Source organism: Bufo bufo, chromosome 2 (assembly GCF_905171765.1).
Source record: "Bufo bufo chromosome 2, aBufBuf1.1, whole genome shotgun sequence".
Lineage (NCBI taxonomy): Eukaryota > Metazoa > Chordata > Amphibia > Anura > Bufonidae > Bufo > Bufo bufo.
Window position 1 is genome coordinate 597,485,648 of NC_053390.1, and position 27,397 is coordinate 597,513,044.

At 42.5% G+C, this 27,397-nt stretch overlaps 1 protein-coding gene across 8 annotated transcripts in view; it reads left to right on the forward strand.

Moving 5' to 3' along the window:
- Nucleotides 1–27,397, forward strand: part of CAMK2D (calcium/calmodulin dependent protein kinase II delta) — a 420,621-nt gene that overhangs the window by 208,940 nt on the left and 184,284 nt on the right. For all 8 annotated transcript variants that reach the window (XM_040418340.1, XM_040418343.1, XM_040418341.1 and 5 more), the window contains exon 5: nt 17,465–17,530. In XM_040418340.1, the coding sequence (XP_040274274.1) occupies nt 17,465–17,530 (66 nt within the window). The remainder of the gene's footprint in view (nt 1–17,464; nt 17,531–27,397) is intronic.

A 27,397-nucleotide genomic window follows, 5' to 3' on the forward strand; every position in this document is an offset into this window, starting at 1 on the left:
GAATTAACACATGTGGAATTAGATACATAACAAACAAGTGTGAAACAACTGAAAATATGTAATATTCTAGGTTCTTCAAAGTAGCCACCTTTTGCTTTGATTACTGCTTTGCACACTCTTGGCATTCTCTTGATGAGCTTCAAGAGGTAGTCCCCTGAAATGGTCTTCCAACAGTCTTAAAGGAGTTCCCAGAGATGCTTAGCACTTGTTGGCCCTTTTGCCTTCACTCTGCGGTCCAGCTCACCCTAAACCATCTCGATTGGGTTCAGGTCCGGTGACTGTGGAGGCCAGGTCATCTGGCGCAGCACCCAATCACTCTCCTTCATGGTCAAATAGCCCTTACTTTCAAAGTTTTCCCAATTTTTCGGCTGACTGACTGACCTTCATTTCTTAAAGTAATGATGGCAACTCGTTTTTCTTTACTAAGCTGCTTTTTTCTTGCCATAATAAAAATTATAACAGTCTATTCAGTAGGACTATCAGCTGTGTATCCACCTGACTTCTCCTTAACGCAACTCATTGTCCCAACCCCATTTATAAGGCAAGAAATCTAACTTATTAAACCTGTCACGGCACACCTGTGAAGTGAAAACCATTTCAGGGGTCTACCTCTTGAAGCTCATCAAGAGAATGCCAAGAGTGTGCAAAGCAGTAATCAAAGCAAAAGGTGGCTACTTTTAAGAACCTAGAATATGACATATTTTCAGTTGTTTCACACTTGTTTGTTATGTATATAATTCCACATGTGTTAATTCATAGTTTTGATGCCTTCAGTGTGAATCTACAATTTTCAGTCATGAAAATAAAGAAAACTCTTTGAATGAGAAGGTGTGTCCAAACTTTTGGTCTGTACTGTATATATATTTTATATATATATGTGTGTGTGTATATATTTATAGATATATATATATATATATATATATATATATATATATATATACATACATACATACATACATACATACATACACACACACACACACACACACACACACACACACACACACACACACACACACACACACACACACATACACATACACATACACATACACATACACACACACACACACACACACACACACACACACACACACACACACACACACACTACTCACAGAAAGGGATATTTCACCTGTTGGTGAAATTTCAGGATGAACCTAAAATGCACTCATTTACAGGTGAACTTAATGTGACCTTCTCTACGCTGGACGAGGGACCAGTGGGCCTCAGTGCTGTTCACTGATGAAAGTCAATTCACACTGAGCAGAAATGATGGGCGCTAACGATGTTGGAGACATCAAGGAGAGCGCTATGCATCAACCACTGTTTGCCTTTGGTGGTGTTAGTGTGGGCAGGTGTCTAGTCAGTGCAGAGCTGCCCTGCACTTTGTGAGTGGCACAGTGACAAGCCCACACTATTCAAATAACATCATTAATCCAGTCATTGTGCCTTTGCATGAACATCACAGGCCTAATTCCATCTTCATGGACGACAATGTACCAGCTCATCGAGGTTGCATCGTTAGAGAACGGCTACTGCAGACTGGGGTACCTCAAATGGAGTGGCCTGCACTTTCTCCAGAGATGAATCCCATTGAAAACATATGGGATCAGCTGAGTCATCGTGTAGAGCAGGGGTAGGCAACCTCCAGCACTCCAGCTGTTGTGAAACTACAACTCCCAGCATGCATACTTACTCTGCTCTTCTCAAAACTCTCATAGAAATGAATGGAGCATGCTGGGAACTGTATTTTCTCAACAGCTGGAGTGCCGAAGGTTGCTGGCCCCTGGTGTAGAGGCTTGTAACTTTGTACCCCAGAACCTCAATGCCATGACTCGGCAGACAATAAGTCTGTTTGTGAACGGCATTACACATCATTGTAAAGCTGTAATTGATGCTCAAGGCCCATGACAAGTTATTGAGACACTGACATTTACATGGGGATATACCCACCACTGTTGTTGGCCTTTGTTTCAATAAAATGTTTGAGTTGAGGAGATCACCATTTCTGCTTCTATTTAAATGCCATACTTTCATGATATACTATCACTGTAGCATCAACTTTTTAAGTTTCCCATAAATTTCATGCGAGAGATAGATGGATATATATATATCCATTATACACACACGCACAATCAGTGCTCGACAAGCAGGACGTGTCTTGGACTAACAGTGCCCAGTATGGCCACCTTGGATGACAGAAGCAGTGCTCATGAATCTGTGGATCTGCAGCTGAAAAGGAGGTCACCATGTAAGGTCCCTTACCAGGCATGCTTTATAAAACTGTAATAGCTCCTATGAGTGTGACTATTTTAAGAGAAAAATCAATGGCTAAACAGGAGATAAAAGCTTTGTTCACAGACCCTCTTAACCTTCAAGAGGCAGACATAAAGACATAGCATTGAAACATAAAATGGCATAATTGCAGTGTACAACAATTTATGCATCTGAGTAGCAAGCCTTTATTTCCAGGAATGTCTAAGGCTGGGTTCACACCTGAGCGTATTCGATAGGCGCTGTTTACAGGCGTTTTTATCGGGCGTTTTTGAGGCGTATTTTGAGGCATTTTAGTATTTTAGAAACGCGTGTCGTACGCGCGTTCTTGCTATTGACCACAGAGGCGTACAATGAAAAACAGAGGTGTTACTCCCGACAATACGCCCCAAAGAAGCTCCTGTACTTCTTGGGGCGTAGGGCGTTTTACAGCGCGTTCGTACGTGCTGTAAAACGCTCAGGTGAGAACCATGCCCATAGGGAAACATTGTTTTTTGCCTGTTGAGCGTTTTACAGCACGTAGGAATGCGCTGTAAAACGCTCAGGTGTGAACCTAGCCTTAGGCCTCATGCACACGACCGTTGTTGTGTTCTGTGTCCGTTGTTCCGTTTTCCGTGATTTTCTGCGGACCCATTGACTTTCAATGGGTCCTTTGAAAACTCGGGTAATGCACCGTTTGTCATCCGCGTCCGTGATCCGTGTTTCTAGTCTATCAAAAAAAAATGACCTGTCATATTTTTTTCACGGACAACGGTTCGCGGACCCATTCAAGTCAATAGGTCCGTGAAAAAACACAGAGGCACACAAGATTGTCATCCGCGTCCGTGATCCGTGCCCGTTTTTTTTCCTTTCATTTGCAAGGCAAACTTGACTTAGATTTTTTTTTTCACTTTTCATGTCTGGTGATCCTCCAAAAGGTAGACACACGGAAACAAAAACGGAACAACGGAACCCCGTTTTGCGGACCGTGAAAAAATACTGTTGTGTGCATGAGGCCTTAAAGGTTTCAAAAGAAATAGTATGTCAGTGAGGAGACCTTACGTGAAGATACAGTTTTTGGTGCCGTCCACAATGCCTATCTGTGCAGTCTTGACAGGATAGGGAGTCATTTTGATTGGATGGCTACAAAGCCTATCAAAGGTTTAATGATATTCGACCATTGACAGGAATCTTCAATTTTTTTCATCATATATGGAGAAACCCAGCAGAGAGAAAACACAGTGAAATGGTAGTACCAGAAGCGGGGTAGAGTGGATGGATCTTCATGGTAATACAGTATATGTTGCCCACAGACAGAATACATAGCATTCATGGACACCACCTTGTAGACACCTGTGGCACAATGCTTTGGCTAGAATAGTGACCATACCCATATTCTTATCTAGCTGCAGGCACCTATATGTGATATCAGAATGAAATGGCAGCCACTTCAATTAGTGTAGTGTGACTGAGCTCTTGCTGCCATGGATTCCACTTTCGGAGACACGGAGGGCAGAAGCCACAAATTTATTATGAGCCATGCACCTCTTAATGGGGTTTTCCAGGATTAAAATATTGATTCCTCAGGATAAATCATCAATATCTGATTTGGTGGGGGTTCGACAACTTGGACTGCCACCAATCAGCTATTTGAAGAGAGAGTGCGCTATGGCTTCCTCACCACATACTTAGCACAGTGCTGTTCATTGTATAGTGGCAGTTCTTGGTATTGTAGCCCAGGCCCATTCACTTAGCTGCGCCTAGGCCATGTGACAAATAAACACGACGCCACTAGTCTGTGCTCAACTGAGTGTGGCCTCTTCAAACAGCTGTTCATTTGGGGTGCCTGGAGTTGGACCGCCACCGATCAGATGTTTATTAGGCATTCTGAGGATCATAGGACATCAATATTCCAGTCCCAGAACATTCCTTTTAATAAGTTTGCCACATTTCATTGCAGCTGAATTTTTACAGAGACTGGTGTATGGAGCATGAGTCTTTAGTAAATGTGCCCCATACTGTGCACTTTGGATGTTTCAATTTGCATTATGTACATCTGCATGTATTGTGTGCTTGGACTTGTGTCTAACCTTCTTTTATTACATTTACATAAAGATGAATCTCTTTCTGAACAAAGCGATCACTTTTATGTGTCTCTCAGGGTTACAAGTGTCAGGCTTTGTCTTGTCAAAGAGGATAATGGATTAATAGACGCTAAAATATGACACTGTGAGCCGCTTGTTCCAGCATTAGCCATAATCACAGAATGACAGGCATGGTAATAGACAGGTAAAGAGGAGATAGGATTTGTTCTGGGCATAGCTGTGTGGCTCCTGGGAAGATTTAAAAAACTAAAAGAAATGTACTAAGACTGGCATTACAATGGCCAGCCCAGAATGCGTAAAACTTAAGGGTCCATTGACACGTCCACAAAATGGGTCCGCATCCGTTCCACAATTTTGCAGAACAGGTGCGGACCCGTTCATTTTCAATAGGGCCGGAATGTGCTATCCGCATTTGCGGATCCGCACTTCCGTTCCGCAAAAAAACAGAACACGTCCTATTCTTGTCCGCAATTGCGGACAAGAAAAAGCATTTTCTATGAGAGTGCCGGCGATGTGCGGTCTGCAAAATGCGGAACGCAATTTGCTGGTGTCCGTGTTTTGCGGATCCGCAGTCCATGCGCCAGACTTTCAACTCTACGCCAGCTTTGAGCCGGTGTAAATTTTTACAATCATTTACGCCAGTACCTGGCATAAATGATAGTGAACCTGGGAGGAAACGCCCTCCCCTACTAAACGCAGCCAACTTTTCTCGCTACTTTTTAAAAGTGATGAGACAAATGAAAAGTCACAAATTATAGCGTGTGCCATAATATGCAACTTTTTTTACACACTTAAAAGTGAGTTAGTAAATGTCCCTCACTGTCTGATACCCATAGCAACCAATCACAGCATAGCTTTCAGTTTTCAACAGCAGAATACAGAGTGAAAGCTGTGTATTGATTGTTTGGCATGGACAACAATGACAATTTATATTTAAGACAGTTTTATAAATCTATCCAATGTCTTCTGAACAATTGCATCATACTAAGCTTCCATGTTCGCTTATATGCTGCAGTGTGCACACATCACTCCCCAATGATTTTATAAAAGAGTAAATGATAGAGGTTCAGTGTGAGCAGCTTTCAGAGAGATGACAGCATGTAATAAGACCCTTATTAGGCCTCATGCACACGACCGTTGTTGTGTTCCGTTCCGCAAAATGGGGTTCCGTTCCGTGATCCGTTTCCGTTTTTGTTTCCGTGTGTCTTCCTTTATTTTTGGAGGATCACCAGACATATAGGAAAGTAAAAAAAAGTCTAAGTCAAGTTTGCCATGCAATAGATAGGAAAAAAACGGACGCGGATGACAATCTTGTGTGCCTTTGCGTTTTTTCACCGTCCCATTGACCTGAATGGGTCCGCAAACCGTTTTCCGTAAAAAAATAGGACAGGTTATATTTTTTTGATGGACTGGAATCACGGATGCGGATGACAAACGTTGCATTAGCCTAGTTTTCAACGGACCCATTGAAAGTCAATGGGTCCACAGAAAATCACGAAAAACTGAACAACGGACACGGAATAAAACAACGGTCGTGTGCATGAGGCCTTAGCCTATCATTATTAGGCTACCTTCACATCTCCGGCCGGCTGTTCTGGCAGAGAATGCTAGAAATTGGCCCCATTATAGTCAGTAGGGGCAGGCAGCAGCATCCGGCAATGCCATCTCTGGAGAACTTCGGCAGGCTGCTCTCTACCGGAACAGCCTGCTGGAGAGTTCTGCTGAAGATGTGAAACTAGCCTTACCCTAATATTTTCTTTCCTCTGCGTAATGATGCTTCACTTCAGAAGTGTGAGATCAGTCAGTAACCAAGCTGTTGTAGGGCTCACATATAAGCCTTCACAGTCCTTGATATCTGTGTTCCCATCAGTTTATGCTACGAGGACTTGATATTACTTGGAAATGATTATTAAAGGGGTTCTCTGGGAATGTTGTAAAATGGCCACCAGCAGCCTGTGCTAGAATTTAAGTAGGACTAGTTGCCTTCACTTTCAGAGCTACCTATGGGGGGTAGATAATAATGATGTGATCCTGCATATGATATGCCATCAAGGCTGAGCAGCCTAACAGGAAAGCTCATTAATATGTAGTATATACAAGTGCCAAAACAGTGTAGTGAGGCCCTGGCCCCTCACCACCCTGTTCAGCACTGCTGTGGAGGAAGCCAGTCCTGATTACATTCTAGGGCATGTTGCTTGTGGCCGTTTTAAACTTTTCCCGGAGAACCCCTTTAAATAGGTTATACAGCAATTACAGCTTTATGATAATCTTTAACCACTTCCCGACCGCCCATTGACTATAAACATCCTTGGGTAGTCGGTTTATCTCTGAATGGACGTTCTGGAACGTCCATTCAGAGATCGCAGCTGCATGCTTATCGTTGGTCCCATGTCCATATGTGCCCGCATTGCTGAGAAAAATGTTTTAATATGTGCAAATGAGCCTCTAGGAGCAACGGGGGCATTGTCATTGCACCTAGAGGCACTGCTTTCTCTGCAACTGCCGTGCCCTCTGTACTTTGTCGGGACCTGGCAGTGAAAATGTCGTCAAGCTTTACCCTGTCAAACAAAGAGGAGAGGGCGCTGCAGTTGCAGATAGAGCAGAGCCTCTAGGGCTAATGGCAATGCCACCGTTGCTCCTAGAGGCTAATTTGTATACATTGAAAGTCAATTTCTCAGCAATGCGGCCATATATGAACATGGGACCAACACAGATGCCTTCAGCTGCCAAGTGCACATGTAACAGGTCAGCCAGTTTCATAGGTACAAATCTGCCGACAGTGGCCCTTTAAACACCTAGAAAACCCCTTCACTAGAGCATACTGGTTGTCCACAGTTCATTCGTGGATCCATTGTTTCCTGGTAGCCTCCTCTCTTCTCTTTAATTCACATTGAGAAACATGTTAGACAGTGGACAGGGATACTGAATAAATGTGTAATTAAAACTAGAAATACTTTTGTTCCCTATGCAAATCTGCACGCTGCAAATCCCTAGTTAATCCAGACTGTTACATAGACTGTCAGTCACCGGCTGGTGAGGGGAGAAAGGTCTCCTTATGAATGAGCTGGGTTTCAGCACACAGCGTGCTACTTTGCATACTGCTTGAGGGTGTTTCAGGCTTAGTTATCCCGAGTCTGTCCTGTAATCTCATCCCTAAAAGATGCTTCCCTAGTATGTACATGCTATATTATTTACGGTATCTATTCCAAATGTGTTCAGTAGATTTGGACTGGACATTTGTGCTTCAAGTTGGAGAATATGATTGATTTTGGTCAAGGATGCGATATGCTATAAAGTCTAAGGCCAGCGGCTGCCTGTGGTTGACGCAGTCGCATGATTGTGTAGGTAGGAACTGTTTTTCCTGCAAAATTGTCTGACTTTTGTCCTCGGAAGGTGAGGAGACTATTGGCTCTAAAGGATTTGTGTAGCTTTTTTTTTTTTTTACTTTTTAAATTTCTACCCCATGCTTCTGAATCTGTGGGAAAAAAAAAAATATTCTGATCTGTTCCTCGCTGCTTTGTTCTGGCTCCCTTTACTGATCTCTGTCTATAAACTTCCGAATGGATGGGGTCATAAATATATATATATATATATATATATATATATATATATATATATATATTTAGAAAGAATGGGCAGCACTCCAAAAAATAAAAAATACAAAAGTCTTTATTTACCCCAGTGGGACATGCGACGTTTCGGTTCTAGACAGGAGCCTTCCTCAAGCAGTGTACAGAGACAAAATGCCAAAAATATATAGCAACATACTCATTCATTAAAATTAGCAACACATGTGCAATTAATTCATAGTGATAAATAATTGACAAAGCAAGTGTAATAATTAGAAACAAATCTCACAAAATATAAAATACAAACATATAACAATATAATCCATACTAGATATAACCCATATTGTATATATTTCCCTAGTGATGTATTCATGATTACCTATAATAAAAGAAAAAACTTCCATACAATATTAATTGCAATAAATATCGTGATCAGTGCCATGTGTGGATGATAATCAAAAAGTGCCAAGTGCTTACTAAGAGGTATTGCGAGTGGAGGGTGAAGGAGGAGTAAGAGGGCGAATGGCTGCCATCCAAGATACCGCATGCTTTTCGGCGTGTCTGTGGTGTCTCTGCGCATGTCAGGATGACGTTCATAAAATACTTCCGGTTGTAACCGCATGCAACATTGCGCGGCTGTGCATTGTGACTCTGACACTGCGTCCACCATGTTTGACAAGGGAACCAGACATCTACAGCGGACGTCCATATAACAATGCCAATACCGTCTGTTACGCACAGGTTCAAGGTGGTGCCAGCACTTATTCATGTCGACATACCATAGATGGCAGTGCGGGGTCGCGTGATGACTACCCCCACCAGACATAGGTGCAGTCTCCACCCGTGACCCGCGGTCAGTAGCACACCCACATGTTAATGCAGGGTCGCACTGCACCCCCGGTCAAAACCCACACATCACCACCATTTAACCACCTCCGGACCGCCTAACGCAGGATCGCGTTCCGGAGGTGGCAGCCCTGCGCAGAGTCACGCATATATGCGTCATCTCGCGATGGCCGAGATTTCCTGTGAACGCGCGCACACAGGCGCGCGCGCTCACAGGAACGGAAGGTAAGAGAGTTGATCTCCAGCCTGCCAGCGGCGATCGTTCGCTGGCAGGCTGGAGATGTGTTTTTTTTAACCCCTAACAGGTATATTAGACGCTGTTTTGATAACAGCGTCTAATATACCTGCTACCTGGTCCTCTGGTGGTCCCCTTTGTTTGGATCGACCACCAGAGGACACAGGTAGCTCAGTAAAGTAGCACCAAGCACCACTACACTACACTACACCCCCCCCCCCCCCCCCCCCGTCACTTATTAGCCCCTGATCACCCCATATAGACTCCCTGATCACCCCCCTGTCATTGATTACCCCCCTGTCATTGATTACCCCCCTGTCATTGATCAACCCCCTGTAAAGCTCCATTCAGACGTCCGCATGATTTTTACGGATCCACTGATGGATGGATGGGATCCGCAAAACGCATCCGGACGTCTGAATGAAGCCTTACAGGGGCATGATCAATGACTGTGGTGATCACCCCATATAGACTCCCTGATCACCCCCCTGTCATTGATTACCCCCCTGTAAAGCTCCATTCAGATGTCCGCATGATTTTTACGGATGCACTGATAGATGGATCGGATCCGCAAAACGCATCCGGACGTCTGAATGAAGCCTTACAGGGGCATGATCAATGACTGTGGTTATCACCCCATATAGACTCCCTGATCACCCCCCCTGTCATTGATTACCCCCCTGTAAAGCTCCATTCAGATGTCCGCATGATTTTTACGGATGCACTGATAGATGGATCGGATCCGCAAAACGCATACGGACGTCTGAATGAAGCCTTACACGGGCGTGATCAATGACTGTGGTTATCACCCCATATAGACTCCCTGATCACCCCCCTGTCATTGATCACCCCCCTGTCATTGATCACCCCCCCTGTCATTGATCACCCTCTGTAAGGCTCCATTCAGACATTTTTTTGGCCCAAGTTAGCGGAATTATTATTTTTTTTTCTTACAAAGTCTCATATTCCACTAACTTGTGTCAAAAAATAAAATCTCACATGAACTCACCATACTCCTCACGGAATCCAAATGCGTAAAATTTTTTAGACCTTTATATTCCAGACTTCTTCTCACGCTTTAGGGCCCCTAGAATGCCAGGGCAGTATAAATACCCCACATGTGACCCCATTTCGGAAAGAAGACACCCCCAGGTATTCCGTGAGGGGCATATTGAGTCCATGAAAGATTGAAATTTTTTTCCCAAGTTAGCGGAACGGGAGACTTTGTGAGAAAAAAATTAAAAATATCAATTTAAAAAAAAAAATTTCTATGAACTCGCCATGCCCCTTATTGAATACCTTGGGGTGTCTTCTTTCCAAAATGGGGTCACATGTGGGGTATTTATACTGCCCTGGCATTCTAGGGGCCCCAAAGCGTGAGAAGAAGTCTGGTATCCAAATGTCTAAAAATGCCCTCCTAAAAGGAATTTGGGCACCTTTGCGCATCTAGGCTGCAAAAAAGTGTCACACATCTGGTATCGCCGTACTCAGGAGAAGTTGGGGAATGTGTTTTGGGGTGTCATTTTACATATACCCATGCTGGGTGAGATAAATATCTTGGTCAAATGCCAACTTTGTATAAAAAAATGGGAAAAGTTGTCTTTTGCCAAGATATTTCTCTCACCCAGCAAGGGTATATGTAAAATGACACCCCAAAACACATTCCCCAACTTCTCCTGAATACGGCGATGCCACATGTGTGACACTTTTTTGAAGCCTAGGTGGGCAAAGGGGCCCATATTCCAAAGAGCACCTTTAGGATTTCACAGGTCATTTACCTACTTACCACACATTAGGGCCCCTGGAAAATGCCAGGGCAGTATAACTACCCCACAAGTGACCCCATTTTGGAAAGAAGACACCCCAAGGTATTCCGTGAGGGGCATGGCGAGTTCCTAGAATTTTTTATTTTTTGTCACAAGTTAGTGGAAAATGCTGATTATTTATTTTTTTTTTCATACAAAGTCTCATATTCCACTAACTTGTGACAAAAAATAAAAACTTCCATGAACTCACTATGCCCATCAGCGAATACCTTGGGGTCTCTTCTTTCCAAAATGGGGTCACTTGTGGGGTAGTTATACTGCCCTGGCATTCTAGGGGCCCAAATGTGTGGTAAGGAGTTTGAAATCAAATTCTGTAAAAAATGACCTGTGAAATCCGAAAGGTGCTCTTTGGAATATGGGCCCCTTTGCCCACCTAGGCTGCAAAAAAGTGTCACACATCTGGTATCTCCGTACTCAGGAGAAGTTGGGGAATGTGTTTTGGGGTGTCATTTTACATATACCCATGCTGGGTGAGAGAAATATCTAGGCAAAAGACAACTTTTCCCATTTTTTTATACAAAGTTGTCATTTGACCAAGATATTTATCTCACCCAGCATGGGTATATGTAAAAAGACACCCCAAAACACATTCCTCAACTTCTCCTGAATACAGAGATACCAGATGTGTGACACTTTTTTGCAGCCTAGGTGGGCAAAGGGGCCCATATTCCAAAGAGCACCTTTCGGATTTCACTCGTCATTTTTTACAGAATTTGATTTCAAACTCCTTACCACACATTTGGGCCCCTAGAATGCCAGGGCAGTATAACTACCCCACAAGTGACCCCATTTTGGAAAGAAGAGACCCCAAGGTATTCGCTGATGGGCATAGTGAGTTCATAGAACTTTTTATTTTTTGTCACAAGTTAGTGGAATATGAGACTTTGTAAGAAAAAAATAAATAAATAAATAAATCATCATTTTCCGCTAACTTGTGACAAAAAATAAAAAGTTCTATGAACTCACTATGCCCATCAGCGAATACCTTAGGGTGTGTACTTTCCTAAATGGGGTCATTTGTGGGGTGTTTGTACTGTCTGGGCATTGTAGAACCTCAGGAAACATGACAGGTGCTCAGAAAGTCAGAGCTGCTTCAAAAAGCGGAAATTCACATTTTTGTACCATAGTTTGTAAACGCTATAACTTTTACCCAAACCATTTTTTTTTTATCAAAGACATGTAGAACAATAAATTTAGAGCAAAATTTATATATGGATGTAGTTTTTTTTGCAAAATTTTACAACTGAAAGTGAAAAATGTCATTTTTTTGCTAAAAAATCGTTAAATTTCGATTAATAACAAAAAAAGTAAAAATGTCAGCAGCAATGAAATACCACCAAATGAAAGCTCTATTAGTGAGAAGAAAAGGAGGTAAAATTCATTTGGGTGGTAAGTTGCATGACCGAGCAATAAATGGTGAAAGTAGTGTAGGTCAGAAGTGTAAAAAGTGGCCTGGTCTTTCAGGGTGTTTAAGCACTGGGGGCTGAAGTGGTTAAGAGGGTTCTCCTCACTACCACCCCCCATGTGGGCAACAGACTATGGCCATGTACAAAATTAACACAGAATATAAAAACAAAGACAAACACAGACATCCTCTACATAATGTGGTTCTTGACCGCACGCCATTCAAAGGTCTCCTCGAACTTCCTCTCACCATACTCCATTGCAAACCATCTGTAATAAAATATAGAAAAAACATAAAAAATTTGGCAATCCATAAGGAACTACTATTTTGTCCCATACAATTGATCACCAAATATATGCAGGTAGAGTATAACGTTTCCATATGTTGGTCAAGGGCAAGCCGCCAACCTATATTGCCCCAATATTGTAGTCCACATTCAGACCATGCGGTTTAAGGGAATTAAGTACATGAATCCACTTAAGTTCCCTTTTTTTTAGAATACTGGCTCTATCACCGCCTCTCCTCGGCATTGGGACAAAATCAATGATGCAACATTTCATATCTCTCTCAACATGTTTATACTCTGCAAAGTGTTTTGAGACCGGCAGGTCTAATCTTTTCTTCCTTATGCTTAACCTGTGGTTGTTGAGATGCGACTAAAAATCTGTAGTCATCTCTCCAACATACAACAGGTTGCATGGACAGATCAGTACATAGATAATGAAACTGGAATCGCACGTCAGATAGTGTCCTATCCTATGCACAGTGCCGGTTTGAGGGTGTACAAACGTTTTACCCTTGAGAATGTACCTGCAATTAACACAGGACAGGCAAGGAAAGCAGCCAACACTAGAGCTTGTTAGCGTTGTCTGTCTGCCTTTTTTCAAAGTGCCCACATCAGCTTTCACTAGTTGATCCTTTAAACTTCGGGATCTTCTATAGGACATTAAAGGGGGAGAATGGAACTCTGCAATTGTATCATGCCAACCTTTTAGAATGCCCCAGTGTCGTCGTATGATATTCCCTATATCCACACTCTGTTCAGAGTGTGTTGTGATAAAGGGAATCCTCATCATTTTGGAATGATCTGTTTTTCTTTTGAGGGTATCTTCCCTATTTAGGTCCCTAGCCGCTTCCTTTTTTTTTTTAGTAGTTTGGTTGGATAGCCCCGCCTCTGGAACTTATTTATCAATGTATCAAGAGTGTTGTCAAAGACCTTGGGGTCCGAGACAATGCGTCTGGCCCTTAAAAACTGTGAATACGGCAAAGATCTTACCATTGGTCTGGGGTGATTGCTACTGTACATCAACAGCGTGTTTCTGTCAGTGGGTTTTGTGAAGAATTCCGTATCCACCTTGCCCTCTGCCAGAATCACGCGGGTGTCCAAAAATTGCATTTTTGTTTGTGAATGAACCAGTGTGAATTGGAGCGCACCATCGATCCCATTAAGAAACCTATGAAAATCATGGAGCTGCTCAACACTGCCAGTCCAGATGAGTAAGATGTCGTCTATGTACCGCCACCACGCCCTAACAAATTGGAAGTGGTGGCTTCCATAGACTACATCCTCCTCAAATCGACGCATGAATATATTGGCGTAGGTTGGGGCCACATTGGACCCCATCGCCACGCCCTGCTCCTGTATATAGTAGGAGTCCTGAAACAGAAAGTAGTTATACCTCAAAATGATCTCTAATAGAGATAAAATAAATTGTTGGCATTGACTCGTGAGTGTTGAGTTCTCAAGCATATAAGTAACTGCGGCCAGTCCCTTCCGATGGTCAATTGAGGTGTAGAGGGAGGTGACATCAAAATATGCCAATGTCACCCCCTCCACCCCTTCCAAATCGACCATCCGAAGTTTGAGTAAAAAGTCAGTTGTATCCTGTATGTAGGAGCTACCCCCACATGAAAAGCCTCGCAACACTTTATCTAGAAAAATAGCTATACGACTGAAAATCGAATCAGAACCGGAAACAATGGGGCGGCTGGGTGGGTCGACGAGAGACTTGTGGGTCTTAGGCAAGACATAGATCACAGGGTGACCGGATGCGTTAAAGTAAGAAAATCCACAAGTCCCTTGTCCACAATCCCCGCCTCTAAAGCCCCAGTCAACACATCCCTAATACGTCCAGCAATCTTGAACCTGGGATCCATATCAATGTCCATGTAAATAGTGCTGTCACCCAATTGTCTTAAAATTTCAGCAATATATTTGCGGGTGTCTAACACGACCACAGCGCCACCTTTATCGGCGGCCTTAATTGTAAGCTCATGGTCGTGTATCAATTCATTCAGTGCCACCAATTCATCAACAGTCACACTGGGATGATTAAACGGTAAATCAGATTGCTTTACTCTTAGTGCCTGGATCTCAGCCCTAACAGCAGCCATATATGCTTCAATTGCGGGTTCATTGATAACAGGATTAAAATTACTTTTAAGGGAGAGATCGAACATGCCAAGAGAGAGTTCACTCATCTTGACATGCTCGATCCGTCCCCTTTTATGAAACCAGATTTTTAGCTTAATAGCCCGAAAAAAAGCATGTAAATCAAACTCAAGTTCAAACCAGTCAGCAGTGATTTTAGGGCAAAATGAAAGACCCTTGCTGAGTACACTCACTTGTGAATCTGTTAAGTCCTTTGAGAGGTTCACTACGATCATTTCTTCCTGGACGGTACATTCCTGCTGACTGGTGGTCGCAGCTTGTTGTTGCGCAGCCTTTTGACCCCTTTGGTGTCTGCAGCCTCCACGCCTGATGCGCTGTTTTCGGGCACCTCCATCGCCTTCACACCTAAAAAAGACTGGTCTGTAGCGGCCTGGGTGGTTCTTTTTCTTCTTTTCCATGTATCTTTATTAGTTTGAATATTTTTATCATCCGTTTGCCAAGAATAAATATTGCCTTTTCTGTAATCATCCAAATCGCGGTTCCACTTGAAACGCTTACCCTCCTCCATGTCCATACGGAAGCTTTGCAGTTGAGTGGAGAATGTATCATGGAATTTTCCATAGTCCTCAGCTGAGGACAAGTTGATCAATTGCTGTTCCACGCTAGACAACTAGTGGGAGTAGTCATCACGCGACCCCGCACTGCCATCTATGGTATGTCGACATGAATAAGTGCTGGCACCACCTTGAACCAGTGCGTAACAGACGGTATTGGCATTGTTATATGGACGTCCGCTGTAGATGTCTGGTTCCCTTGTCAAACATGGTGGACGCAGTGTCAGTCACAATGCACAGCCGCGCAATGTTGCATGCGGTTACAACCGGAAGTATTTTATGAACGTCATCCTGACATGCGCAGAGACGCCACAGACACGCCGAACAGCAATTAACACAGGACAGGCAAGGAAAGCAGCCAACACTAGAGCTTGTTAGCGTTGTCTGTCTGCCTTTTTTCAAAGTGCCCACATCAGCTTTCACTAGTTGATCCTTTAAACTTCGGGATCTTCTATAGGACATTAAAGGGGGAGAATGGAACTCTATCTGTATCTTGGATGGCAGCCATTCGCCCTCTTTCTCCTCCTTCACCCTCCACTCGCAATACCTCTTAGTAAGCACTTGGCACTTTTTGATTATCATCCACACATGGCACTGATCACGATATTTATTGCAATTAATATTGTATGGAAGTTTTTTCTTTTATTATATGTAATCATGAATACATCACTAGGGAAATATATACGATATGGGTTATATCTAGTATGGATTATATTGTTATATGTTTGTATTTTATATTTTGTGAGATTTGTTTCTAATTATTATGAATCAACTACACTTGCTTTGTCAATTGTCTCTGTACACTGCTTGAGGAAGGCTCCTGTCTAGAGCCGAAACGTTGCATGTCCCACTGGGGTAAATAAAGACTTTTGTATTTTTTACTTTTTGGAGTGCTGCCAATACTTTCTATTTTGTATTTCTGGATTGGCTTTAATCCGCATTGGGCCAGTTGCACCCACCAGCTTGCATCAGGGACGGTGCTGCCACTGTTTTTTTCTTTATATATATATATATATATATATATATATATATATATATAATATATAAACCCTATAGCTGTAGATGGGTTTGGTAGTACTAGACCTTTGCTGTTGAAGGGATATTCCCATCTTATATTGTAAAATGATAGCATACCACTAGACCAGGCATGCTCAACCTGCGGCCCTCCAGCTGTTGTAAAACTATAACTCCCACAACGCCCTGCTGTAGACTGAAAGCTGTAGGCTGTTTGGGCACGCTGGGAGTTGTAGTTTTGCAACAGCTGGAGGGCCGCAGGTCGAGCATGCCTGCACTAGACTTTGATTGGTGGGGCTCTGACCTCAGGGACCTATTCTGAGAATGAAGATGGTCATGGAGCTGATGTAGCACTGCTTCTCCTGTGTTTTCCCTGCTCAGCGGGCCAGATGCTGTTGCAAAGGGAAAAAACGGTGAAGAGGATGATGTGCTAATTTAAGTTCTGTGACCATTTTCATTCTCAGAATCGGTGAGGTTCTCGGAGGTCATACCGGAGTCATACAGTGATGGCATACCATCCCTTCGTAAGATGGGAATACACGTTTTAAGAGAACCTGTCCCTATGAAATGCAGTGCAGCATGTTATAGAGCAGGAGGAGCTGAGCAGATTGATATTTATAGTGTTGCAGCAAAGGATTCAGTATAACCTGCAATCAATACATTTAAATTTCTGCATTTTTGAGCCCAGTTGTATACAGGGAAGATCTGATCAGTGACTGACAGCTTTCTCTGTATATACGATTCCACAGGGAATGCTATAAATAATTGATAAAACCGTTTAACGATCTGCTGAGCTCCTTCTGCTCTATAACATGCTGCCTGCTGTTAGTAGAAAGCAGAGTCCACATTTGGACCGACTGTGGTCTTTCCTTCACATAATTAAAAGAGCACAATGTCAAAGTCTGGCGTCTCAAGTATACTTTTTTTTTTTTTATCTTTCTTGCATTTACAATGTTATCACCGAGCTTGTCAGATCCCCAAATTTCTGAGAAATAGACTTTTTTTCATTCACCCAGTCAGTCATAATACTCTTAATATTCCAGTTGATTACCTCCTTTACCCAAGCCGTATGTGAGATAAGAAACCCGTGTAGATTCCTGGCTTTTACATATATTACATAATACATATGCATGCATGTTTGCTTTTCTATACGGCAGTTATTTAGATGTTGTCATGAGTGATTTTGCATTATGTCTCTGCAGAGTTACTGGTGGAGAGTTATTTGAAGATATAGTAGCAAGAGAATACTATAGTGAAGCGGATGCAAGGTAAGTGATGGCAATATACGATGCATAAAGAAGCTGCCCTGAAAAGTCCTATGAAACCATATTGCTTATTGGTGCTGATTTCCATAACTGTAGAACATGCCATAAATATATTTTTGGTGTTAGTCCAGCTGCTGGGACCCCCATCAGTCACAGGAGTGAACGTGGGGCTGATGTGCTCTACCAGACACCACATGGATGAAAGAGCCACAGAGGCCATTAAAGAACCCACAGCACTTTGTTTGGACCTGTAACTCGCATATTGATGGCATTTTCTAAGGTTGTGCTAAAGCAATTTGGAAAAGTGCAGGAATCTGGCAAGCAAGTTAATAAGTAATTGAGTTAGGTTTGTTTCTGCCTATTTCGGTCAACATTAAAGGGGTTGTCTAGTTTATAAAATGTATTTTTTTCATGTATAATATTAGGGATATTCACTGGTAAACCAGGCACATTGTCTTGTAGGGCTAGCTAAGCTGAACATATTGACACCTTTCACAACCCATGCCACTCGGTGCATCCATTCTCTGCTGCCTTCCTCTACCAGCCCCTTCTCCTTTTTCATTGACAGGGCCAAATTTCTGCATAGTCCTCTCACCTGGCCCTGTAGAGAAGGAGATGGAGGGAATGGCAGACGAAGCAGGAGGACCAAGGGTGCACATTTCCATATGGCTCAAAAGTTCTTTTTCTCCAGCCTGAAGCAACAGATGTTAAAGAGTAACTAAACCTTTGTGTAATATTTTAATAAGATGTCCCTAATGCCCTAATAAAAGCTTTTCTAATATTCTTTATTAATTAATTTAGCACATGGGTACATTGAGCGGAGTGGGCTCCTGCTTCGCTAAGCTAAGAGCTGACATGCAGTTCTCTTAGCTTAGCGAAGCAGGCAGGAGCAGGCACCCGCTCAGCTAATCCTGGCATAGTACATGGGTACAGGGTACCTATGTGCTATGCCATGAGTTAGTAAACCACCAGGGAGCAGGAGCAGCAATATGCGCTCCTGCCCATACCTCCTGCGCTGCTGTGGCCCCATTCATAAATTTCACAGTCCGTACACCGCTGAGCAGTGTACAGAGAACTGAGTTTTAAGCTCACAGGGAAGGGTACTCTTCAGGGAGTAAAAAGTATAATAAAAATACAAAATTAATTAATGAAGTATGGCTTCTTTCACATTAGCACCAGCCTTCTCCAGCAGGCTGTTCTGGCGGGTGAACAGCCTGCCGGATCTGTGCTGCCTCTAGTGTGCGCGTGCCGCCGGAAGTCCGCTTCGGCCCCATTCACTATAATGGGGGCGGGCCGCAGCACGGCAAACATGGCGAGAGGCGGCCGGAATAAAACTACGACATGTCATTTTAGTGCATGGGGCCGGAGCGGACTTCCGGCGGCACACGTGCACTAGCTGCAGCACGGATTCCGGCAGGCTGTTCACACAGCCTGCTGGAGAAGACTGCCGATAATGTCAAAGTAGCCTATATTAGAAAAACTTTTATTTGGGCATTAGGGGCTGCTTATTAAAATTTTACACAAAGGTTTAGTTGCTCTTTAAGTAAAAGGCTTCATTACATTCAGCTGAGCTAGTACTACAGGATATTGTGCCAGGCTTAAGACTGCCTTTAAAGGGCTTTTCCTGTATCATAAAGCGAAGGCAAATCACATACAGTGGCTAGGAGTGTCGATGTGCAGGGAAAACTTTGAAGGAGGTGCAGATCTGCAATCCCACCCCTCTATAGATCAGCGAAGAGCCTGACAGTTGCATCGGTTCAATTCAAAAGTAATGGCATATTTCAGCAATATTCTGTCACTTTGTGAGACGGAAAAACCTCTGTTCAGCATCCTCTTCTCTTATCTAGAGTGGAGAGTGGCTGAAAAGAACATCTCTTGCTCTGGAGAACCTGTTCTGCATTACACAGACAACCCTTTGATTTCAATGGGCCATGTGTAATGCTTAACTTCCTCTGTGGTAGCGCTGTAGTTAACTGAAACACTAGCAGGTTTCCCCACAAATTCTGTTCCTAAGGGGTCACTTTGTAATTACGGTAGCTATTTTCAAGAGCCACAGCAAACAAGTAGATTGTCCAAAGTGAAGAAACCCTTTAAATTAAGGTTTGACTGCATTTAGATGTGAGCATTTCATTTGACTGTAATAAAAATGTCCTTTTATCCCTAAGGGGTTCTCCAAGATAATTAAAAATTCTACTAAAGCCCCCAAGTGCTGTAGGAAAAAAAGATTGCTGACCTCTGTCTCTAGCACCATTCTCTCTTTGTCTGGATAGACTGCAGCAGTAACACATGGCGCATCCCTACATGTCACTGCTACAGCCCATCAACAGAGATGCAGAGAATGACACCAGAGAAAGTGGTCTGTAAATTTTATTTTCTGGGATAGCCCCTTTAAGCAACGCCATAAAACACAATTCCCTACATCTTAACTCTGCATTCCCTAATGGAGTACTTGAAAATGCTTTTTCTAAACCAGGTGCCCCTTTAAGTATCACAATTTCCAAGGAACCATTATTATTCGACTTGATTACCTTATCTGATAGAATAGTAGGGAGTTGAATGATGATCACATTTTTCACCATTGCACTTTGAAGCCATAAAGGAATTATCCAGGTTCTAGACATTGTTGACCTATCCTTACAGTTCAGCACCCACACCTCCACCGATCAACTGTTCTCAGCTTGTCCCTGAATTAATTCAGAGAACTGAACTGGAAAGAGCTCCACCCAGGGTGTAGTGACTGTGATTGATTATTACAGCTCAGCTCCCATTTAGTTGAATGGGAGATGAGTTGCTGTAACACGTCACAGCCAGCACACAGTAAACGAGCCGTGCTTTCCTCTCTGTTCCTGTGCCAGCATCTACTGAGAGCAGCTGATCAGTGAGGCGCCTGGGGTCTAGCTCCCACTGATCTGACATTGATAACCCATCCCAGTAATGGCTAACGACTCCCAGCATGCTCCAATCATTTCTGAGGAGTTCTGAGAACAGCCAAGCAAGTGTGCATCTTGGGAGTTGTAGTTTTACCACAGCTGGAGTGCCGGAGGTTGGCCATCACAGGACTATCCTGAGGAGAGGTCATCAGTATCTAGAACCTAGACAACACCTACATAAGCTATATTTAAAACTGCCTGTATTTTGCATATTAGATAATTTCATACCGTTTATAAAGGTCCATTACATGTAAGCTTACCAAACAGTGTTCTGTCTTTGCTACTTGGCAACAGCCCTGCAGACTTTCCCTTCTAATGGTAAATCTATTACAGCTTCTCCAGTCGGTTGGAACTCCATTAAAATGAGTTTATTCTGTGTTTTATATTATCTTTCACTTCGGTATAATCCCAAGTCAAGGAAATACCCACAATGTAATGCAAAATTCTTCAATCAATAAATGTAAGAATTGCCTTCTCTAACTGAAATTCAGACTGCAGGGTTATATTTTATGGCATTTTCCCTTTAATAAATGCAACGGGAATGTTAAGCAATTCTTTAAGTGCCAAGCAGCCTTTTCATTTCTGCAGACAACAGAGAATTACAAGACTAGGTAACAAACTGTAAGCATCTCCTTCAAAATAAATTAGTTTTCATTTTCAATGAGTGAATGAGCTTTCAAAGCTTTATTTGGCTGTTCTTCGTTCTGGGATACAAAGCCTATAATTATTCACTACTATGTGCCTCATGGTGCCACTTTTAATGAGTAAAGGGAGTCTGCCAGCGCAAAACTGCTAGCAAACATAGGTAGGAGATTATACATATCTCTGTCCCTGCTTTTAATTGAAAGGGAGAGAGTGCTTTCCAGACTATCAGGGCACTTTCGATCCAGGTTGAATTTATTCAGACATGAATCGGACCAGAATTGAATTTTAAGATATTTGCAATTTTACAAAACTGATGATAGACCCCCTTTAAATACTTAAGGCGTTTTTTACACACTCCGAGGAGCAGCTAATTACCGGGTTAAGCGTTCCTTGCTGACAGTCGGCTGCTCGTTCAGTGGGGGTGAAGCGCTGCATTTACATGATCGCCTCAACATTATGAGAACAAGCTATGGCTATTGAGATCACTTGTCCTCATACAGCTGCACTGTTTCTGGGCAGCAGAATGCTGTTTAGACCGCACGATCTGCTGCCCAGAAACGATAATTATGCTTGCCTGCACTAACGCCTGTTTCACCCAATGAGCAAGCCTCTCGCTCGTTTATGGGGTGATCAGCTGCACCTTTAGATGGGCAGATTATCGGGAACGAGCATTCATAGGAATGTTCATCCCTGATAACCCGCCATTAGTCAATGAGATTGTAGCCCAGTCTACATTAAACATATTTCCACCTTTTGAGCACCATTCTACAACACTCCTGGCTGTAGAATTTTTTTTAATCAACTTTCAGGAAAGACACATACGTCACTTTTCCACATGATCTCCCCAGTCACTGCTGTGCAGGTTTGAGCATTGTCCATCAGTTCATTTGTGACTGCGGTCCAAGAAACAAGGGCCGCCCCACTTGTGATTTGCACAAAAGAGCAGCGTCCAGCGATTCCTTTTTTGTGGTCTGAGAATATATATCCGGCGCCGATATTTATCGAAGACTCTATACATATTTTGTCGATAAGAAGTGTGTAAGAATGGCAGAGAAATTCAAGGAAGTTTGCAAAAGTGTCAGCCATGAAACAGGAGCTGGACGCCCGTCCAAAACTGATGACAACATTGACCCTGCACAAGAAGTGATTGTTATAGATGAGGGACAGTGGATTATGTGGCCCTACAAGGATGAAGATTCACGACTGATGAATAAAGCATCTTTGCTACCTTTTTTGTGTGTCTGCACCAGAAAGTGTGTGGGGCTTCAGAGCAGCACTTTTTCAAACCCAATATTGTTTTAAAGAGAAATTGTCACCAGAGAATCTCCCCATTATTACATTTTTAAATACATAAATAAGGGGCCTTCAACAAGGTTCCGCACTTTTTTTTATACTCTATTAAGAATATCAAAAACAAATTACATTACATTCCTACATAGTCACCTTCCTTTGAGAAGCATTTTTCCCAGCAATGCCATCAGTAAAAAAAAATGTCTTTAATTGGGTGCATAGCCACGGTTCCACCACATAATCATATGAAAATCTTGCTCCCCTTAACATTTCTGTAGCTGAACTTCTCTGCTCTGCATTCAACACACATACTTGGCCATTTTCTGCCCACAAAAAGGGTATAATAGAATGCTGTTCCTTTTTGGTGCAATTTATAAGTTTCGCAACTATCTTCACCACAGTGTGACAACTCTTATGCCAGACAGATGTCACATCTGGCAGTTACTACTTCTCCTGTCCTCACCATTTGCAAAGAAGATATAAAAATGCTGAAGATTTTTGAAGACCACCTAATATATTTTGGTTGCATGCATGCCATTAAAGATATCAGTTAACAACCTAACAGTCTGGTTATCTAACCCCATAAATGCTAAATTAAAGGAATTGCACTTGTATGTGGATATATTTCAGGCAATGCAGACACCTGACCTACAGGGCTATGTCAGACTTTTGACCTCACAGTGCAGCCTGTATAGCTATTCTTGCCAGAACCCTGTATATTCCTCTGTAGGTGGCAATTAGGTTTGTAGTGGCTGGATAATCAATATATTGCATTAGTCATGGCATAGCCCATTGCGTATCATAAAAGTGTGCATTTGTCAGAAAAGAGATTTTATAGACTGCATTTTTCCATTACATTCCCATGGTATTACATGTTTTCATTTCTCATTCCAGTGTGATTAGTTTGCCTATCATTACTGCTGCAAGGATTTTTTTTAATTTAAAGAATTTATCCAAGTTATGCAATAAATAAGGCATTTCAAATGAATTATTATTGCAGTATACAGTGGTATGCAAAAGTTTGGGCACTGCTGGTCAAAAGTACTCTTACTGTGAACAGTTAAAGGGGTTGGCCACTATAAAAGTACTTTCCACTATATAGTGGGAGGTAGGGTAAAAAAAGAGTTTCCTAATATACTTTGTTAATAAAAAAAAAATCTGAATGGTAATGTTTTATAATTAGCCCCGCCCCCTTAGCCCCACTCTGCGTGCAGCCAGTTCGTCCATGGCTGCACCGACATGGAGGAGCTTTAGAGAAAGCTCGTCCATGGCTTTATTCTAACTGCACATGCGCTGCTTTTCCTAATAAGAGCAGCGCATACCCAGTCACGCTCCCTGCTCCGACTGTCTCTACAACCGGCTTATTATTCCTGTCAGAGTTCGGTGCGAGAAGAAAAGTAAGAGAGTGTCTGATCCCCGACGCGCTCTTACTTTTCTTCCCGCTCTGAACGGTGACAGGAATAATAAGCCAGTTGTAGAGAAAGAGTCGGAGCAGGGAGCGTGCCAGTGGCAGGGGCAAACTGGGCATGCGCTGCTCTTATTAGGAAAAGCAGCGCATGTGCCGTTAGAATAAAGCCATGGACGAGCTTTCTCTAAAGCTCCTCCATGTCGCGTGCAGCCATGGACGAACTGGCTGCACGCAGAGCGGGGCTGAGGGGGCGGGGCTCATTATAAAAATATTACCATTCAAATTTTTTTAATAAAGTATATTGGTTAACTCATTTTTTTTCCCTTACCTCCCACTATATAGTGGAAAGTACTTATATAGTGGCCAACCCCTTTAAGCAAGTTGAAGATGAAATGATCTCCAAAAAGAATAAAGTTAGATATGACATATTCCCTTTGTATAAACAAAGCAAAAACAATTATTTTCATCTTTTACATTTTCAAAATAACAAAAAAGGAAAAGAGCTTGAAGCAAAACTTTGAGCACCCTACATGGTTAGTACCTAGTAGCACCCCCTTTGGCAAGTATCCCAGCTTGTAAGCACTCTTTGTAGCCAGCCAAGAGTCTTTCAATTCTTGTTTGAGGGATTTTCATCCATTCTTCCCTGCAAAAGTCTTCCAGTTCTGTGAGATTCCTGGGCCATCTTGCATGCACTGCTCTTTTGAGGTCTATCCACAGATTTTTAATGATGTCCAGATCAGGGGGCTATAAGGACCTTGCTAAAAAAAAAATTCAGCTTGCACCTTTTGAGGTATTCTTGTGGATTTTGAGGTGTGTTTAGGATCATTATCCATTATTAGAAGCCATCTCTTTTCAACTTCAGCTTTTTTAAAGTTGGTGTTACTGTATGTTCGCTTCCAGAATTTGCTGGAATATTATTGAATCCATTCTTCCCTCTACCTGTGAAATGTTTACAGTTGGCTGTAACACAACCCAAAAGCATGATTGATCTACCCCCATGTGTAATGGTTGGGGAGATGTTCTTTTCTTTAACTTCTAGGCCCTTTTTTCTCCAAACATACCTTTGCTCATTGTGGCTAAAGAGTTTTATTTTAACCTCATCAGTCCATAGGACTTGTTTCCAGAATGCATCAGGCTTGTTTAGATGTTCTTTTGAAAACTTGTGATGCTGAATTTTATGGTAAGCAAGAGAGATTTCCTTCTGATGACTCTTCCATAAAGGCCATATTTGTGCAGGTGTCGCTGAACAGTAGAACAATGTACCACAACTCCAGAGTCTGCTGAATCTTCCTGAAGGTCTTTTGCAGTCAAGCGGAGGTTCTGATTTGCCTCTCTAGTAATCCAATGAGCAGCTGTCTTTGACATTTTTCTTGGTCTTCCAGACCTTCTCTTGACCTCCACTGTTCTTGTTCACTGCCATTTCTTAATTATATTTCAAACTGAGAAAATGGCAACCTGAAACTACCTTAGAAGGCGCAAAGGTTTTACCATTCCCCTCACAGTCCCCAGATCTGAATATCTTTGAACATTTGTGGATAGACCTCAAAAGAGCAGTGCATGCAAGATGACCCAAGGATCCCACAGAACTGGAAGACTTTTGCAAGGAAGAATAGATGAAAATCCTTCAAACAAGAATTGAAAGACTCTTGACTGGCTACAAAAAGCGATTCCAAGTTGTGATATTTGCCAAAGGGGGTACTACAAGGTAATAACCATGCAGGTTTCCTTTTTTGTTATTTTGTTATTTTGAAAATGTAAAAGATGAAAATAAAAAATTAGTTTTTGCTTAAAATACAAACTGTTATCTTGGAGATCATTTCCCCTTGAACTTGCTAAACTGATTGTGACCAAGAGTGCCAAACATTTTGCATGCCACTATACATGCAATAAAATATTATCAATTTATTTCATGTCAATTACACTTTCTGGTAGCAATCCCTCCCCCCATATCTACCTGTTTCCTGTTTATGGCCAAAATTCTGGTCCACTTTTTTTGCCGTTTAGTGGTGGCTTAACATGCTAGATTCCCTGCCCTCTTAACATGTAGATTCCCTGCCCTCTTCCTCCTCTCAGAGACAGTATACTGATTTCCTAATTAAACAACCCAAACAGCTTTCATTCATTAATCCCTACTTCTAAATTTATAGCAATACATAACTATATCTCTATAAAACCAAAAAGAACGCCTCAGTATACAAACTATAAGTCAGGGCAAAGGATTAGAAAGCATAAAAACCTACAATGTTATTAAAGAACAAATAACAAAAGAATGCCCAAAATATTCCAAAAATATAATTAATTTAATTGTAATACACGTCATGATTTATAAAATACTAGAAATAGCAAGAAATGAAGAACCGGCAGAAAAACGGATGCCGCAATCCACTGGCCTATGCCGCTGTTACCACCAAAAGATGGAAAACATGTCAGGTATGCCGATGGTGTATATCAAGGTGATTCCACATGAAGTAGCACTAAAAATGCTGCTACTACTGAGTGAAAAACATATGGTCATCACCCTGGTACAAAACCACCAAACAGGGCTCAACTCAAAATCCAGTCCCCATAGCTCTGTGCTTTTATTGTGTAAAAAACTGATTTGATACATATGCAAATAAACCTTAGATGAGTCCTGTCCCTGAGATGAGTCCAGCGTGAAGGAGCCCAGCACCGCCCCGCATCCTCAGAATCTCCTCCTTGCTTTCCGACTTCAGAAAGCTAGAGCTAGAGGTGCTGGGCTCCTTCACGCTGGACTCATCTCACGTACAGGACACATCTCGGTAATTTGCATATGGATCCAATCGTTTTTTTTACACAATAAAAGCACACCGAGCTATGGGGACTGGGTATTGCGGATCTGCTAGCGGCCATCTAGCAACCAATGTCCTCAGCTCTATACACAAAATCCCGGTGACAGGTTCCCTTTAAATACCTTATGTATCTCTGGGGCTTTATGTGAGGGACTACACTGCTCAAAAAAATAAAGGGAACACAAAAATAACACATCCTAGATCTGAATTAATAAAATATTCTTCTGAAATACTTTGTTCTCTACATAGTTGAATGTGCTGACAACAAAATCACACAAAAATAAAAAAAATGGAAATAAAATTTTTTAACCCATGGAGGTCTGGATTTGGAGTCACACTCAAAATTAAAGTGGAAAAACACACTACAGGCTGATCCAACTTTGATGTAATGTCCTTAAAACAAGTAAAAATGAGGCTCAGTAGTGTGTGTGGCCTCCACGTGCCTGTATGACCTCCCTACAACGCCTGTGCATGCTCCTGATGAGGTGGCGGACGATCTCCTGAGGGATCTCCTCCCAGACCTGGACTAAAGCATCTGCCAACTCCTGGACAGTCTGTGGTGCAACGTGACGTTGGTGGCTAGAGCGAGACATGATGTCCCAGATGTGCTCAATTGGATTCAGGTCTGGGGAACTGGCGGGCCAGTCCATAGCATCAATGCCTTCGTCTTGCAGGAACTGCTGACACACTCCAGCCACATGAGGTCTAGCATTGTCTTGCATTAGGAGGAACCCAGGGCCAACCGCACCAGCATATGGTCTCACAAGGAGTCTGAGGATCTCATCTT